Source organism: Lissotriton vulgaris, chromosome 4_1, assembly GCF_964263255.1.
Source record: "Lissotriton vulgaris chromosome 4_1, aLisVul1.2, whole genome shotgun sequence".
NCBI lineage: Eukaryota > Metazoa > Chordata > Amphibia > Caudata > Salamandridae > Lissotriton > Lissotriton vulgaris.
Genome location: NC_141691.1, coordinates 1092401161 through 1092419112, shown reverse-complemented (window position 1 = coordinate 1092419112; position 17952 = coordinate 1092401161). Strand labels below are relative to the sequence as shown.

At 46.6% G+C, this 17952-nt stretch overlaps 2 protein-coding genes across 5 annotated transcripts in view; both read right to left on the bottom strand.

The window, feature by feature from the left end:
• The window catches only part of CLPTM1L (CLPTM1 like), a 2174700-nt gene that overhangs the window by 115858 nt on the left and 2040890 nt on the right, over positions 1-17952 (bottom strand). The gene's annotated exons all lie outside the window — the stretch shown is intronic.
• On the bottom strand, positions 1998-17227 carry LOC147722907 (uncharacterized). Its single transcript, XM_086966591.1, has 3 exons — positions 16961-17227; positions 16345-16906; positions 1998-2089 (listed from the first exon to the last, which is right to left on the bottom strand). Exons 1-3 carry the CDS (start codon positions 17225-17227, stop codon positions 1998-2000), a joined length of 921 nt encoding a protein of 306 aa, XP_086822717.1.

Sequence of the window (17952 nt, the reverse complement as noted above, 5' to 3'; positions counted from 1 at the left end):
GCCAGGGAAATGTCAGCCGGAGCTCCGCAGCCCACGTCCGCTCACAACGGATCCTGGCAGCGCCCCCCTGGTCTGACATGAATAATAATCATTTCTATTGCCCAGAGGACACTACACAACAATAATACCACTTCAGGGTAGTAAGTGGGCTAGATCCTTTAGACCCAATATTGAGATTTCTGTGATCTCTATAGCATAGTGTTGAGATCACTTTTGGGTATACTGATCAGATACACTACTGAAGGTTCTGCAGTTTCCATGGGATAGTGTCAACCCGGCTTCCAGGTTGACCCCACAGATTAGCTTAAACTTTAGGGAACACCACGCAGACCCACTACTTTAGGATCTGATATTTCATTAAGATTGCATGGCTTCTGCCCCCAAGCAATCCACAGACCTATTATATGGACTTTGTTAATTTGAATGCTGTGGTAATGAGCTTTCAAACCATCTTTGCGGATACCTTAGTTGTTTTAAATCTGCAATTTCATCTACTGGGTAGACCACAACCACAGGCTTCTCAATCTCCTGACAGGAGCAATTTGACTGTGTACATCCCAGTCAAATGATTCCCATCAACTCTTGTAACAATTTGTAGTTCTGCTCTCACTACTACAGTGCAACTGTATCACACACAGGCTCAATTGGCTTGGCTCCTGGTAGCCAATAACTTTTCAAATCAGTGCCTCTCTCTGACCTCTCCAGTAGCCCCTTTCCAATCCATTGCTACAGATTATTTCTCTTATACAAGTCTACAAGATTATCCAGCCAACGTTTAGCTGCCTGCTCTAAAATTTCATAACTTAGAGTCACCTTTCTCTCAATCAAAATCACCACATGACTGAGAGACACTGCAGCAGCAATATCCTTCTCCAGACATAAATGTCAACAATTAAAAATGCAACACTTTTTCATAATGTCAAACTGCAAAAACGTTTGGTCTATACTCCACTCTATATTCTGTGATTCCTGTAGTACCCATCTTTTCACCACTTGGTCACAACCTCCCAACCTATCCCTAAAACACACTAGCTCCAAACTCTCCTACTGCCCACCTTACAAATTTCACACTATTCAACCTCTCCCTTCCATGCTTATTTCCATCTCTAACAATCCTTCCTTAACTAGAGCTAATTCCTCCTCTATGGATAATATGCAATCTAGTCCCACTCCACTCTTTAACCACATACTAGAATCCACAACCTCCATCACTTAACTTACATGCACATTATCATTTAACTCCATCCAAGAATGCTTATCCTCCTTTCCTGAATCGAACTTTTTTACGTTCTCCCATTCACTGTTACACTCCAAATGAGCAACAAACCAATGAATACATTAACATACCTCTATAGACCACACCTCTACATTATCTTACTTCCTCTCATCCACCCTTCCTTCTTCATTCTGCTCTTAAACTCTCTCCACCTCAGGCATTCCCTCTCCCCTTTCCTTCTTCCCATAAGGACTTCCAACTATGATCATCAACACACCATCCACTTACCCATACTCCCATTAATCTTGTAAAATCTCTTCTAAGTATGCAAGTCTAATCTTTACCCTTCCATAACTTCAGGTTTTACACCTAAAACTGCTGCTTTACCTACTTTGCACTCTTATCAACCTCGCAATCCCCCATAAATGTTCTACTGTATTCTCCAGAATGTTAGAACATTGAATAAAAATCATTTCCACAACAAGGATCTTGTAAGGGGGTCCATCCCTGACTATACAACATTATGTTCCAGAAACCTGGCTAAGTGATGATGCACCATCTATTACATATCAAACTATTTGTACTAGGTATAAGACACACCCTTTGAACTATGGGGGCTTCAGAGGGCGTGAGAGCCTGTTGGCTACCCGGGTCCCTTCCTAGAAAAGCTAGGCTGAGGAGACATAAATGGTCATAATGACAGGGTAAGTCAGCCGATCCCCTCATCTCATCCATGCAGGGAGTCTGAGCCTGGCACTGTGTCGGGTGCAGTACCAGAGGTCTAGATCCTGCGGGCCTCCTGGAGACCCATGATTGTGCTCATTGCCATTGGACTGCACAGAGCAAATTGTGAAGCCTTAAACTTGCTGAACCCTAACAAAATTAAATTAAGTTGAATCATCAGTATCTTCGCTTCAAGATGAGACAATTGTCCTATAGGCCTTGCCGTGAACTTTTCATTGTCGCCCACATATACTAAGGGGACACTGGTCCCCTGTAAGTACATCCATGACTACTTACCACATGACATCTTCCACCTCCCATGATCACTATCACCAGCATAGCCAGCTCCTCTTTAACTAGCATTGACTTGGCGCACACACCTCTTCTCATTAACAGTCAACTGCTGTGAGGAGGCAAGTAGACCTAAGCAAATAGAGGATCTGAGAAACCCCTAGTTTATGTCTATACCATGGCAACCACCAAGCAGAAGGCACAGAAAATGCCTTTTATAAAAGCTATGATGCAAGGCCTAAAGAGAGACACATCTCACAAAAGAGAAAACTGGAAAGTCAGGACTTCAACTTTTCTCTTGATTCCTCCGTGGCACAGGGCCACAAAGATATCTAATTCCACATCAAGTAACTCAAGACTAAACTCTCTTCATTACTCCTAGTAAGGAAAATGTATTCCTGAATTTCACCAGAGTCTACAAAAAGCAGATTAGACCAAGGTGAGACCTTCACTGAAGAACAGGCTCATGAGCAATATTTCCTTGAAGAGTGAGTGTGAGCACTAGAGGCTCAGCACACTGTGAATCTTTAAAAGCTGGAGCATGGCAAGACCCACATTTGGAGAAAAATATTAAAATCAAGGGAGTCAACTTGAAAATTCCGAACGCCGACCTTGAAAAGCATATCAATAAACTCTTCCACAATATCCTCCAAGAAGCATAAATCGGTGAAATAGAACTCAACTGCATACGTCAAGCCTACTAAGTTTATCAAATCCATCAAAAGCTACCACCTGACATACAGACAAATGAGCACTTCTTTAAAATGAAGTAACAAATCACAACTGGATCAAGGCAAGAGAGTCCATTCTCGTTTCAAGGGGACATCGTTTTTCTCCCCCCTATGAGATGTATTCCTCGGCAAACCAGGCATGGCATTAAACGTTTGGTAATATTACACCAACCTTGTAGCAAAAATCGATTCCATATAGATGGAGGCACCCAGTTAGACTTCCTTTTCATAAAGGAAGACATACTGTGTGCATTCCCAAGGAGGCACACAGGATCTTGGGCATTCGAAACCTGTCCATTGTAATGGAGTAACCGAGCTGCTGAGAGAATAGGAAGAAACCTGTGTGGAGGTGACCAGTACTATAAAGTATAGACAGATGAGTTGCATGTCATGGGGAGTGGCAGTATTCTGGGAGGCACAACCTCGTGAAACAAGGATCTTTCTCTGTGTGGTTCTTACCGACCTATAGCACTCCTTAAAAGCAATGTAAAAATATTCACAAAGCTCCTAATGACAAGTCTGAATCTAGTTTGACCAGAGATATTTCCCTTTCAATCAGGGTGTATCCAGGGGTGGCACACACATGGCGACACAAGATTAGTTTATTGTTGCAAATTATGTGAGACTGATAGCCCGAATAAGAATCAATAGTAAACATTCGCAACACATTCAATTCACAAGGGAACGACAGAGAGATGCCCCACTTTCTTCTCATATTTGCTCTCGTCATTGAACCCTCATTCATAGGATCAATAATAAACAATCAATACAAGATATGACTGTTAAAGGAATAATGACCAAAATTGTCTTGCCGATAATATCCTGTGCTTCCCAACAAATCCGACAGTGTCCATCCCAGCTCTCAAAACCAGAACTAGAAGCCTTTTCAAAAGTGTAAAGATTTAGCATCAACTACAAAGAAGCATTTGTAAATGCATTCAGTTTCGCATATGTGATTAACACACTGTTTTTGTTGTAAGCTGTAGCATGGTGAATAGTTCTGCAATATAAGTTACTGAAAGTATGTTCAAGCGTTCAGACTTATAAAGGCAATATATTGTGCTGTACTGGTATTATTTTAAAGTGGGGAGATTAGTTAACTGGGTTAGTACTATGATAAAAAAAAACATGCAGCTGATAAAATGAACCTGATGAAATATTTTAAAAACTGAGATTTACACATGGAAGAGAAGTAAGGCGAAGTTGGACTTTTCTAGGAGCGCTGCATGGACTCACAGCACGGTCATGACTCTGGTGCTACAGGTCCCCGGCAGGACCCCTCCCCACATGAAGACAGCTATCCTCCTCTTATGGGAAGAAACCATGGCGATTTCAGCTTCCCATCGGTCTAAAGCAGAATGAATCAACAAGTAAAGTCCCTTATCTAGTGCCCCTGTGTGAACTGAATCACTTAGAGGCCCTTTCTAGTTGAAAGGAACTGGACTGCACACTGTTTCCCTATAAAAAGAACCCAGTCTGCAGGTGGCTGAACAGAGAGCATATGTATCATAGCACTTCAAATTGAATCGCCTTTAAGTGCATCACCCTAAAAGAAGTCAAAAACAGGGGCTCTACCAGGATGAACAGATGAATGAACAGCATACTGCCACAATGTAAATCACTATGCACATTCAATCCCAAACAATAAAAGATGGTGGAGGTAGCTGGAAATCAATCAGCAGACATTGGGAGGAGGGCAAGTAAGGAGGGTAACAAAAATTGGCCAGTGGGAGAGTGGGGAGGGAGATGCAACAACGGACAGGGTACGAGAGTAAGAGCGAGACCAGGGCCGGACTGGGAACCAAAACCGGCCCTGGCAAATTCCTCGGCCGCCCCCCGTGGGGGGTGCTGCAGCCAATCTGTTTGCTAGGGCCGGTTTGGGCTGATTTTGTTACAGGGGGCCGATATTTCTGGCCCCTGGTAACAAAAACGCCAACCTGAAGGGGCCAAAAACCGGCCCCCACCCTGTCAGCCCACTGGTAAACGCCCCGCGTCCGCTATGGCCCTGAGAGAGACAGAGGTACAGGAGAGAATGCAAAGGGGCATGCTTAAAACGAGAAAGACAGTGAGCGGGAAAAAAATAGTTTTGTCAGAGAGAGTGAGAGAGAGACTGACATTCAGAGGAGGCAGATACGACTGAGAAGGAGCAGATGAGAGACAGCAAACACAAAAATCCAGTTTCCTTTAAATTCTTAAAAGATTACAAACATAAAACAAGTCGCTCCTCTTTATTAGGGGAGGGGATACAATTGTGCTGTCTTTTCCCTTTCCTGGTTGCTACGCGCAGGTGTTGCTGATCAAAAGAAACACAAGTACCGAAACCGACCATGAACAAGTGCCCCCAATCAAAATATATTGTGTAAGTTTTGCATTTGGAAGCAAGCAATTTCGTATCACAGTATCTCTAACACAAGACAGCAGTGAATTTTTTGCAACTTTGTAAGCAGGTAAGTGTAAACATTCCTAAAGAAATGCCCACAACTGAGGCAAAACACCACCAGTCGAACACCACCCATACAGTATTCTGTGCTACAAGTCCACGGTTCAATTATATGACCTATACTAGTAAAGGGGCAGCGCTGCTCACCAGCCACCTCATACCATGTGCGACTGGGAGCTGCAGGTACGTAGTTAGGTGAGACAGAACATTTATTTGCTGTGACTATCTACATCCATTACAAAACTAGAGAGAGTAGTGATGGTTTCATGATCGCACAACTATTGGTATGTGCTAATATATTTGTAGAACAAATTTCAAACGAATTTCTATCTGTGGTGCTGTATGGTACAAATGCATCCAACTACCCTACATGCATATAACACATTGGTGAAACCAGGGGCGCAACTAGGTCTTAATTTCGGGGGGGCTAACATGGCAGATGAAGGGGCGTGGCTAATGTAAATCAATGGGGCGGAGCTAAAATGGCAGATAATCAGGATCGGTTAATGCTCAGGTCAAGCTGAGAAAAAAATGTGGCGAATTCTGCATTTGAAACTGGACAACAATTAAAGCACACATTTTTGTTAGTTTGATGCATTGCCCCCCAAAACCCATACTCACCCTGAATCTTAAAATTACCCCTGGCACACCAAAACACATAACCACGCAGAACCCTAAAATTAACCCCCTCACACCCTAAAACCCATACCCGCCCTGAAATCTATAATTACCCCTGGCACCCCAAAACCCATACCCATCCTATCCCTAAAATTATCCCTCCCCGGCACCCCAAAACCCATACCCACCCCACATCCTAAAATTACCCCCTGGCACCCCAAAACCCAATACCACCCTGAACCCTAAAATCACCCCCCTGGAGCCCCAAAACCCATACCCGCCCTAAACCTTAAATTACCCCTGGCACCCCAGAAATCATACCCATGCTGAACCATAAATTCCCCCCTTGCCCCCCAAAACCCAAACCCACCCTGAACCTTAAAATTACCCCAGGCACCCCAAAACCCATACCCATGCTGAACCATAAATTCCCATCTGGCACCCCATAACCAATACCCACCCTGAACCCTAAAATAGCCCCCTGACATCCCAAACCCACACCTGCCCTAAACCCTAAAATTACCCCTGGCACTATAAAACACATACCCACGCTGAACCCTAAAATTAATCCCATGGCACCTCAAAACCCACACCTACCCTGAACCTTAAAATGACCCCTGGCACCCCAAACCCCATACCCATGCTGAACCATAAATGCCCCCCGGCAACCCATAATCCCACACCCTCCCTGAACCATAAATTCCCCCCTGGCACCCCATAACCCATACCCACCCTGAACCCTAAAATTGCCCCCTGACACCCCAAAACCCACACCAGCCCTGAACCGTAAAATTACCCCTGGCACACCAAAACACATACCCACGTTGAACCCTAAAATGTCCCCTGGCACCCCATAACCCATACCCACCCTGAACCCTAAAGTAGCCCCCTGACACCCCAAAACCCACACCTGCCCTGAACCCTAAAATTACCCCTGGCACACCAAAACACATACCGACACTGAACCCTAAAATGTCCCCTGGCACCCCATAACCCATACCCACCATGAACCCTAAAGTAGCCCCCTGACATCCAAAAACCCACACCTGCCCTAAACCCTAAAATTACCCCTGGCACTATAAAACACATACCCACGCTGAACCCTAAAATTAATCCCATGGCACCCCAAAACCCACACCCACCCTGTACCTTAAAATTACCCCAGGCACCCCAAACCCCATACCCATGCTGAACCATAAATTCCCCCCCCGGCACCCCATAACCCATACCCACCCTGAACCATAAATTCCCCGCTGGCACCCCATAACCCATACCCACCCTGAACCCTAAAATTGCACCCTGACACCCCAAAACCCACACCTGCCCTGAACCCTAAAAAAAACCCTGGCACACCAAAACACATACCCACGCTGAACCCTAAAATGTCCCCTGGCACCCCATACCCACCCTGAACCCTAAAATAGCCCCCTGACATCCCAAAACCCACACCTGCCCTAAACCCTAAAATTACCCCGGGCACCCCAAAACCCATACCCATGCTGAACCATAAATTCCCCCCGGCACCCCATAACCCATACCCACCCTGAACCATACATTCCCCCCTGGCACCCCATAACCCATACCCACCCTGAGCCCTAAAATTGCCCCCTGACACCCAAAACCCACACCTGCCCTGAACCCTAAAATTACCCCTGGCACACCAAAACACATACCCACGCTGAACCCTAAAGTGTCCCCTGGCACCCCAAAACCCATACCTACCCTGAACCCTAAAATTGCCCCCTGGAACCCCAAAACCCATACCCGCTCAGAACCCTAAAATTACCCCCTGGCACCCCAATCCGTAACCCACCCTGAACTCTAAAATTACCCACTAGAACCCCAAAAAAAAATGAACACTACAAACTTACACTACATTTGCATATTTGGAGGGGACTGTCCTCTTTGACGTTTCTATGTATGCAAGTCAAGAACAACATTCACAGTAACCTAGATATGCAGGCAGTAGGTAATGCTGTGCTGAAAAATGCATTAAAGTTACTGGAACTTACACAAAAAACTGCTGCCTGCTCTTCTGATACTATACTGTGGAGTCTGGCTGATCAGCAGCACTGTGTCCTGGCATCCAGCCCCTCCCGAAGGTCTCACTGTGTAGATCAATGTGGGTCAAATGCACAGACAGCAGGGGGAAAGGGATGGCCAGTGCAGGTGAAGCTTTTCCTTTGTAAATTAATTCCTGCTGGCGTCATAGCCCAGGGTTTGCTGTCTGTGCACTTGTATGGAATACACATCTATACAAGTGCACAGACAGCACACCCTGGGCTAAGATGCCAGCAGAAATTCCTTTACAAAGGAAAAGCATCACCTTAACTGGCCATGCCTTCCCCCTGCTGTGCACATCTTCACACCCCATGCTCACAACCCATCAAGTGCTTAGGTGAAATCTCTGCCTTCAGGCAAGGATTTCACCTCCGGGCCACTCTAAAGGAAAACAAGAGGTCAGAGCAGGGGGGGTTCACTCGCTGAAACTGTTCAGAGGCTGGCTGTCTGGCTCGGGCTGCTGGGCCTCTCAGAAAGCATTAAAAAAAAATTACATTCTCGGATCGGATGCGCAGCCTTCTTGCATCATTTCAGTGCGTGTCATCTTAGCCCGGGCAGAGGAGGCGACGGGGGGGCGGGGGGGGCTGAAGCCCGGTGAGCCCAATGGGTGTTGCGCGCCTGGGTGAAACACCTCCGTTTACATGAGAAATCATTGTACCAAAGCATTCATTCTTCAGTCAACACGTAGTCTTTCCACTATATAAGATACTGCACAGTAACCACAATAAAAAATCAGGAGCCAAATGTCTCAATGAAGCTTGTTTTTGAATCCAAAGAAACAGCTGACACGTGTTTCGTCACACAAGTGACTTCTTCGAGGCTAATGTATCGGTTAAGTAGTCACGAGCCCGTAGAACAAAAAGTGTGAATCAAATGTATAAAAAAAATTAAAGCTACAGTAAGGTTGAACATTCAAGTGCCATCCCAGATATCCAGTTAATCCAAAGTGCTGAGATCCAAGTCCCAAACCATCATATCCTTAATTCTAGTAAAGCCTCTCTCTATCGATACTCTGAAGCTCCTACAGTGGAGTCCCAGATGGTCTGTTAGCCAACGCGGGCAGTTTCCTAGGTGGTCTATCAACCATCGGGAGCAGTTTCCTGGGGAATCAGAGTGTACGTCCTGCTTGTCATGGGTTGCTATTGGCTAGTACAGTTGAGGAAAGCACACCGGAAGCAATTACTTCCGGAACGTGAAGACCAGTATGTAGACGCGGGACATAGGGAGCTTATCGTGACTTTCCTCAACTGTACTCTGACACAATTAGAGAATCAAGTGTTTAAACAAATAAACGTGCCGGGCAAATTATAGTGCCATGTTGCGCAAAAGATCAAACATTCCTTTACCAAAGTGAGTCCACGGGTATGAAGAAGCCTTCTATCCCTATGTTTCACTCACCCGACAGCTAAAGAACAGAGCTCTGTCCGATATGTTCAATCGGCGTCTCTGATAGCTGCTATGTTGTATTCACATTATTTAATTTTTGTATTTTATTTTATTTAAAAGGTTTTATATAGCGCTGGCTGGACCCAAGGGTATCGGAGTGCTTTACAAGGTTTGGTAATGGAAAATTGCAATATAACATTTGTACAATGAGGTAATAAACAAGACAAATAGACAATTTTAAACAGTATCATTATTAAATGAGGCAAATTAACTAGGAATACATTAGGCAAACAACAGGTCATAGATAGCAAGACTAGCATAGATGGTTAGTGAAGAAGAGGGGGGAGGGAGAGAAAGTGGAGGGCGACTGTGGCGAGTGAGGGGTAATGGGAAAGCAGGTGGGAATAGGTGGGAACTACCCGAAAACTTAAAGGGGGAAAGGTAGTCGTAAATGAAAGATTGAAAGGAGGGGGTTAAAGGAGGTGACACCATAAGTAGAAGGAACCTATACAGTCAGGGCTGGGGTAAGAATTAGTGTCCAGTGACAAGGAATTAAGGACCCAAACATTCGTAGAGAAGGTGCAGCTTGAGGTCTTTTTTGAAGCTGAGGTAGGAGGGGTTGCAACGTAGATCTTTAGGGAGGGAGTTCCAGACAGTAGTACCTCTCATAGATATAGTAGCAGGTCTTGTGATGTGGTGCAATATTGGGTGCATGTTTACATGTTAAACTAATAAATGAGTTTAATCACGGAACTATGATCAAAGCATTAGGGTAGGTATAAAATAACATTAATGTCAACAAAAAAGCCCGAAGATGTCACACCATTGAACACCAAGTTTGACAGAAATCACACCATAAACATACTGCTAGATCCAAGTATAGCATTCTTAAGTGTGTTTAACATTACTTCTGTAATGAACAACATCTAGCAAAAATATGCATGTAATAGAATGACATACAGATGCTTGTTCCACTGCCTTTGCTTTAGAATGCAATTAGCGTTTATATGCAGAGAGTAGTTCCAACCATCAAAGCCAATGAGAGGCGGATGAGAATGAGTAATCCGGCCCGGGAAACTGATGAGAAGCACACCAAAAAAACCAAGCATTGATAAAGGAAATTCAACATACAGAAAGAAGGCCCCTTGCACTACACTTAAGAGTCAGATAACAGCAAATTGCAAAACCCTGTATGCTAGTTAAGAACCGGAATAACCCACTTACTGGGTCTCGGCGGCGGGGAACCGCCCAAGGCTTCCATACCCTTCATACGTAGTAAAAGGAGACATAGGAGCCTTCATCTGCAGGAGGAACCCAGATTTATTCAAATAGCCCGGGCTATGGAACAGAGTCCCAAGCTCGTCAGAAACAAGACAGAGGAGGCTGCTGCTTTACTCCGCAGCTTACAAGCCTTTTATACCTTTTCATTCCAGTCTTTTGGCTGTTAGTTCATTGTTCAATCAGGGCAGTGTTTGCAGTTGATAACCAGATTCAGATGACGTTTGTAGATGGTGACCTGGTCAAGGCTTGGTACACAAATCATTGCTCACTCGGCTTGATCAAGGCTCAGTCTTTCAGGTCATTGTTCAATCACCTTGATCAAAGCCCGGTCTTTCAAGTCATTGTTTAATCACCCTGATCAAGGCCCGCAGTCAGACCATTGTCCAGATAACCTGATCACGGTGTCAAGGATGTTTACCAGGCTGGTAGCAGGAGATGGAAAACAAATCATTTACTAAGGGTGTGAGTGTCTTGTGGCTTTCAGTTGAACTGCAAAGAACAGGGGGGATTGGGTGTGCGACAGTTCTTGGGCAGAAATGCAGGCTGGAAGATGGCTGTTGTCGTGTTAGTTAGATTTTCCCCAGGCATCAGCAGAAACGACCAGGTGAGTCGTGTGGAAGTGTTTGACACGAGATGGCAATGAAAAAACAATGGAGTCCCGGTTGTGAGAAGTTGGCCTGGTATATGATGCTCACTAGTTCTAGTGATCACCTTGTACCATGCCAAGCAACCCTTATGATGATTGGTTGTAAGTCAACCTTATAGACCAGCTATCCTAGAGGTAGCGTGGACAAAGCAGTCTTAGGCTAAACTCAGTAAGGCATGTGAAGCAAGCTGTTTTACCATACACAATCCCCTTGAATGTCAAATGAAAGGACACCACACAGATATATATTGAATATATATATATATTTATTTACTACAAATATCCCCTATACTCTTTATGAGCACAGAAGCATAAGCGTTAAAACAAAACACAGTTTAAATATACAAAAGTTGCACAATATGGATGAGCCCTAGGGGCCACCTAAACCATATACTAAAATAGTGGTATAAGAACCACCAATTGAAAAGGAAGAAGGCCTAGGGCCTTGGGAATCGCTGGAGCTGACCAGGACTAGCAGTGACTAAGTCGGGAAAGGCCCGCGGGACTCAGGTGCAGCGCTTAAAGTGCACGCATACACCAAAGCAATGTCAATGGTGCGTAAAAGTTACAAAGTTAGTGTTTAAGGAACCTTCCGAGTGACCTAGAAGAATGAAACTTTAGACACAGGCACTAGAGGTGTGTACCAGTGTAGGAACACCGGCTTTGCTGAGTTACCTCACCCACAGGAAGCGGGTGCACAGGTGCGAAGTAGTGTCGGGTTTCGTCACGCAGCTCGATGGTGCTTGGAGCTGAAGATGCTGCAGGCGGCTCGATGTGAGGAGTTCCGGTGGATCCAAGGGTGGATCTGAAGTGGTGAAGACCTGAAAGCAGAGGGGACAATGTTCAAAGTCACTAGCCAGTGACTACCGTGGAACCAGATTGGAACCAGGCGATGTTGGGTGCAAACAGGCGATGAGGTGTAGCTTCTCTCTGCAGCCACGTGGACACGAAGAGGTCGAGGACGTCCAGGAGTCGATCACGAGCTGTCCCACGAAGGCTCTAGCTGATGGCAGTGTCGGCAACTTGATCGGAGCAAACAGGCTGTGGCTAATGCAAGCCACGGAGGAAGTGGAAAAAGCTTATCACTCGGACCAGCAAGGTCAGAGCGGGTGCTCCTTTTTACAGGAGCGAGGGCAAGTCTGGAGCAACCAGACCCGCAGTGTTGATTGTCGATTTGGTCGCCAAGATGGCCGCTAGCCGCGTGGCAAGCGACCGGGATGGCGCGTCGAGTGGCGAGATGCAAAAGGGCCCCACGCAGATCGTAAAGATGCTGGGGGGCTGATCTTCAGTGCAAATGCTGCTCGGTTGTGGGGCTTCTCAAACCCCAAAGCACAGCGTCGAGGGTGCCTCGGGTGCTGTGCAGTCAGCTTCTCGGGGGTCTTTCGAGATGGCCGGTCCCACGTCTCTCGGTGCCTCCACGGGTCCCTTCTTTGCAGGGACTGTGGATCGGGCGGTGAGAAGTCTGGGAGTCTGGGTCTCGTCGGGCTCTGGGCTCGGGCTCCGGCAGGAGGCGGCAGCAAAGCAGACGTCGATTCGCTGGATGGTGCCTGTGTTCACAGGGTGGCCACTCCTTGGCCACAAGGGAGATGCTCTTCAGTGTTCTGTGCAGCAGAATGTCGAAGTCCAGGCGTCTTCTTAGTGTTAAGTTGATTTCAGGATGATCTGAGGTGCTATGGCACTGCTCCCACTCTTATTCCCAATCCGAGGGGTGGATCACCTGCTAGGTCCCTCCTCTGGGTGGGACCAGGAAGGGGGGCGGTTACACCCCTTGTCCAGCTCCGTGCCAGGACTGGGGCTGGAAAGCCCCAGGACCGGTTTGGACTGGCTTATGCACGAGGACACCTTGTGTGCCCCGGGCATCTCTGATTCTATTCAGCCCTGTCCTACCCAATCCACAAAATCCTGTCTGGGGTGGTGCTCGCACCTCCCAAGGCAGGAAACCCTTTGTCAAAGCCTCCCTCGCTGGCACCTCCCAGCAGCAGGAGGTCAGACTTGTGTCTGTGGTGGCAGCATCCAATTGGTGATGCTGAGGCTCGAGTTTAACTTTAACCGGGGTTCAGGTTATGTACATGTCGAGTCCCTCCAGAAGGATGGAATGCTATCCCTGTCGACAGAACTGTCGAGGGGATAGTATTCCAAATCGTATGACACCTTACTCGACATGTTTTGATAAAGCCAAACCAAAGTTAGCATATAACCGCGAGGATTATAATGCACTTAAGAGTAAATGGTATGGCAATATCCCGGAACAGCTAAGGGAGTTGTTCCCGACAGCTGCAGACAGGATCAGCTCGTGCTAGAGCACCATCTCACATGAAACCACGCACTCTGCCTCCAGGATTGCAGAGGCCTTCCATAGGAGTAGCTTATAGGTTAACATGTGTCCAGTTAGGTTTAGATATATGTATACTATATCTAAGTAAGAGGTGATTACACCAACTTACCCCAGCTGAGTGTTCAGCCAGTTGTGTCAAATATGGAGGCCAGGCCAGGGGTGGCACAATACATGCTGCAGCCCCTGGTAGGCCTTGGCTACACCTATGCCCTGGGTACCTATGGTACACTGTTACAGGGGCCTATAAGGTGAACCAGTTCCAATTGTGTATGCACCTAAGGTACATGGAGTCCATTTTAAGGAGAGAGCAATTAGCCTGGGGCCCTGAATAGCAGGATCCCAGGCCAACTATGTCAAAAACCAGCTAAACACCAGGCAAAAAGTTTGGGGGTAACCATAGTCAGATATCCACCTTCCTACACAACCCCCCCCAAACGAAAGGAGATAAGGCTATCCTTGACCAGGTAAGCCTATATTGCCTAAGTGGCCATATAAGGAAGTACCAGCTCTGGCTTGGTTACCCCCTGTCTCATGGTCCACTAAGCAATCCCTCACCCTAAGGGTATCTGAGGGTCTCCACCATAGGGAATCTCTACCTGTGGTGTGTCTTGGCAAAGTTAAAGTCTGATGTTGAGATGGAGTACTGAAGTGAGATTCCTCTGTAGGACTCAGCTTCCTCCAATCCCTCTCCACCATGTATGCCTTTCTTTCTTTGACTGAGTTGCACTGTGCTCTCAGGGTCAACTTCTGGCTACTTAAAGCTGGAGGCTGGGTCCCTCTGTTTGGCTTACTGGAGGGACAGATCAGGTTTGGGGCCCTGGGGTCCCAGGTTTGGCTGTGCCCGACAGAATCCATCTGTGGGAGGTCCCTAACTATTTTTAAGGGGGCTCCCTCAGGAGTTTTTGAAGTTTTCACCTCACTAGGGCTATTAGTTTTGGTGCCCCTAATCTGTTGATGGCGGTGCTTTATTTGACAGGGGGCCCTTTGGGGCTCACTGTCCTTCTTGTCCTCTGCAGCCCTGGGCTGAGTAAGGCAAGGCAGAGAGGGGCAGGTTACCTGCTCCAGACTGGGTCCCACCTGAGAAGGGTCCACTGACATCAGAGGCTCTGTCAGGCTAGGCCCAACCACATCTGGGGCAGTTCCTTCATCAGGGGTAAGATCAGTTCCCTGAGGAGGCTGATCCTTTCCTAATGTCTGGTGAGGGGGAGATTTCTCTTCCTCCTCCATGCTCTTTGTTTGTGTGGAGTGATCCATCATTTGAGGCTTCACAACACAGGAATCAGTTTGAGTTTGGGCTGTGGCCATCACAGTCCCACCAACCTTTTCAGGAGGAGACTCAGTTTGGGTATGGGCTGTTACCATCACAGCCCTGCTACTCTTTTCAGGAGGGAAGTTAGCTAAAGATGGGGCTGAGGTTTGCTCAGCCCTACCAACCTTTTCAGGAAGGACATCTTGGATTGGGGCTGTAGCCATCACAGCCCCACTAACCTTTCCATTGAGATTTACCATTCTAGAATGGGTTTGCTGTTCAACCTCAGCCCAGGCTGAGATTTCCAAATCATTACCAAGTAGGCAATCTACAGGCAAGTTTGCTGACACTGCCACTCTCTTTGGGCCAGTGACACCTCCCCAGCTAAGATTGACTACTGCCATGGGATGTTTGGTTTCTATTCCATCAATGTTTGTCACCTGATATGTGGCATCAGGTAAAAGTTGCTTTGAGGGAACTAGACATTCAGCCACCATGGTGATGCTAGCCCCTGTGTCTCTGAAGGCCTCAACTTTCAAACCATTGATGAGGGGCTCCTGTCTATACTTGCTCAAAGTGTTTGGGCAAGCAGTGAAATCGGCAAACCCCATGCCAGTTTCATAGACAAGAGTATCTGAGGTAGGGGACCTGGTTAGGCCAGAATCCACCTGAGCTCCAAAAGTAAACCCACCCAAATTCTTGGGGGTGCTCCCACCACCTGGGGGACCACTGCTAACAGTGACAGGAGGTGTTGGAGCCTTACTTGGAGGTATATTTTCTTTATTACCATTCTTTGGACAACAGCTGTCTGTTTTCCAATGTCCAACCTGTTTACAGGTATGGCAGTAAGGCTTTTTTCTGTGTAGAGGAAGTGTCATGGGGCCCACCCTTTCCATTGGAGTTTTGGGGCCCTGGGGAAGTCTTCTCTTTGGATTTATCCCCACCTTTCTCTTGAGGCTTGGTAGTCTCTTTATTTTGGTCACCACCCTGGTTCTTAGGCCTGATCCTGGTTCTGACCCATTTGTCTGCCTTCTTACCCAATTCTTGTGGAGAGGTCAGATCAGAGTCCACCAGGTGCTGATGTAGAAGCTGATTTTGACAATTACTTAAGTTTTGCTCTCTCATAATTAAATTATACAACCCTGTATAGTCTGTAACCTTACTTCCAAGCAACCATCCCTCCAGAGCCTTAGTGGCACTTTCGAAAAATTCAGACCAGTCCTGAGTCTGTGTCTTCTGGGTATCTCTGAACATTAACCTGTACTGTTCAGTGGTTAAGCCTAACCCATCAATAAGAGCACTCTTCAGGACCAGGTAGTTTCTAGAATCCCCATCACTAACTGTGAGGAGTCTGTCTCGGCCTCTACCTTCAAAGGAGAGCCACAAGATTGCTGCCCACTGCTCCTGAGGGATCTGCTGTACTCTGCAGGCTCTCTCAAGTGCAGTCATCCATTTGTGGATATCATCCCCAGCTTTGTAGGGGGGCACAATCTTACTCAGGTTTCTGCTATCAAAAGACCCGTCTTTATCCTTAGGGATAATGCTGCCACCAGTGGGTACTAACCCACTCTCTCTAGGCTGTCTTGCTCTAGCAAGTTTCTCTTGGGCCAGGGCAACCTCTAGTTCCCTCTTCTGAATACTAAGAGCAGCCTCTCTCATGTTGGCCTCATGTTCCCTTCTCTGAGGGCTAGTCATCTCCCTTCTGGAGTGACCATGAGAGCCTCTAGGAGCTTGGGAGGTATTGGATTCACCTGAGTGATTCCTCCTCCCCATGGGCTCCTGGTTAAGTCCACTTGGGGGTCTGAGTGGGTTTATCCCTGACTCAGTCCCAAATACACTTAAGTTAGCCTGGCTGAGCCTGTTGGCTGGCACCTGACTAAGTCTACCATCATCAGAATCACTGCTCCCTCCTTCTGTCTCTTCCTCCTCCTCATCAGGCTGAGTACCTCCAGTGACTTGGTCATCCTCATCTAGCTGGACTACAGGAACAGGGGTGTCAGTGTTGTCATCTTCAGTGGGAGAGCCTCCTTCACCATTCCCTGTGGGGTCTGGTTTAGAGGTTTTTAGAGCTTCAGACTGGTCTAAAAGCCCTCTGAGGTGGTCTGCTGTAGGGGTTGGCTCTGTTTTGATACCTCTTAAGGTACACAGCTGCCTCAGTTCTTTAAAGGTGAATATAGCAAATTTGGATGGTGCCCTTGGAGGGTCACTCTCAACAGGAGTAAGTCCAGTGGACCCTTCTGCTCCAGACATTGCTCTAGTGTGGGTGGATATGTTGCAATCTACCTACACTGGTGTTTACCTACTAAACCTATCTAGTAGTTGTAGTCAGGGTGTGCTACTCCCTATCCTCTACAACAACTAAGTTCAGTAGAACTTAAGTATACTAGTCTTGTTTTATATGTACCTAGCAGGTACCTGTATGATCTTTCAAATGATACTCTCAAAGATTGTAATGGTAAAACAACAGCAAGCTCAAATCCCAATCCGCTGCTCACCAATGTGAGAAGTTGGCCTGGTATATGATGCTCACTAGTTCTAGTGATCACCTTGTACCATGCCAAGCAACCCTTATGATGATTGGTTGTAAGTCAACCTTATAGACCAGCTATCCTAGAGGTAGCGTGGACAAAGCAGTCTTAGGCTAAACTCAGTAAGGCATGTGAAGCAAGCTGTTTTGCCATACACAATCCCCTTGAATGTCAAATGAAAGGACACCACACAGATATATATTGAAAATATATATATATTTATTTACTACAAATATCCCCTATACTCTTTATGAGCACAGAAGCATAAGCGTTAAAACAAAACACAGTTTAAATATACAAAAGTTGCACAATATGGATGAGCCCTAGGGGCCACCTAAACCATATACTAAAATAGTGGTATAAGAACCACCATTTGAAAAGGAAGTAGGCCTAGGGCCTTGGGCATCGCTGGAGCTGATCGGGACTAGCAGTGACTAAGTCGGGAAA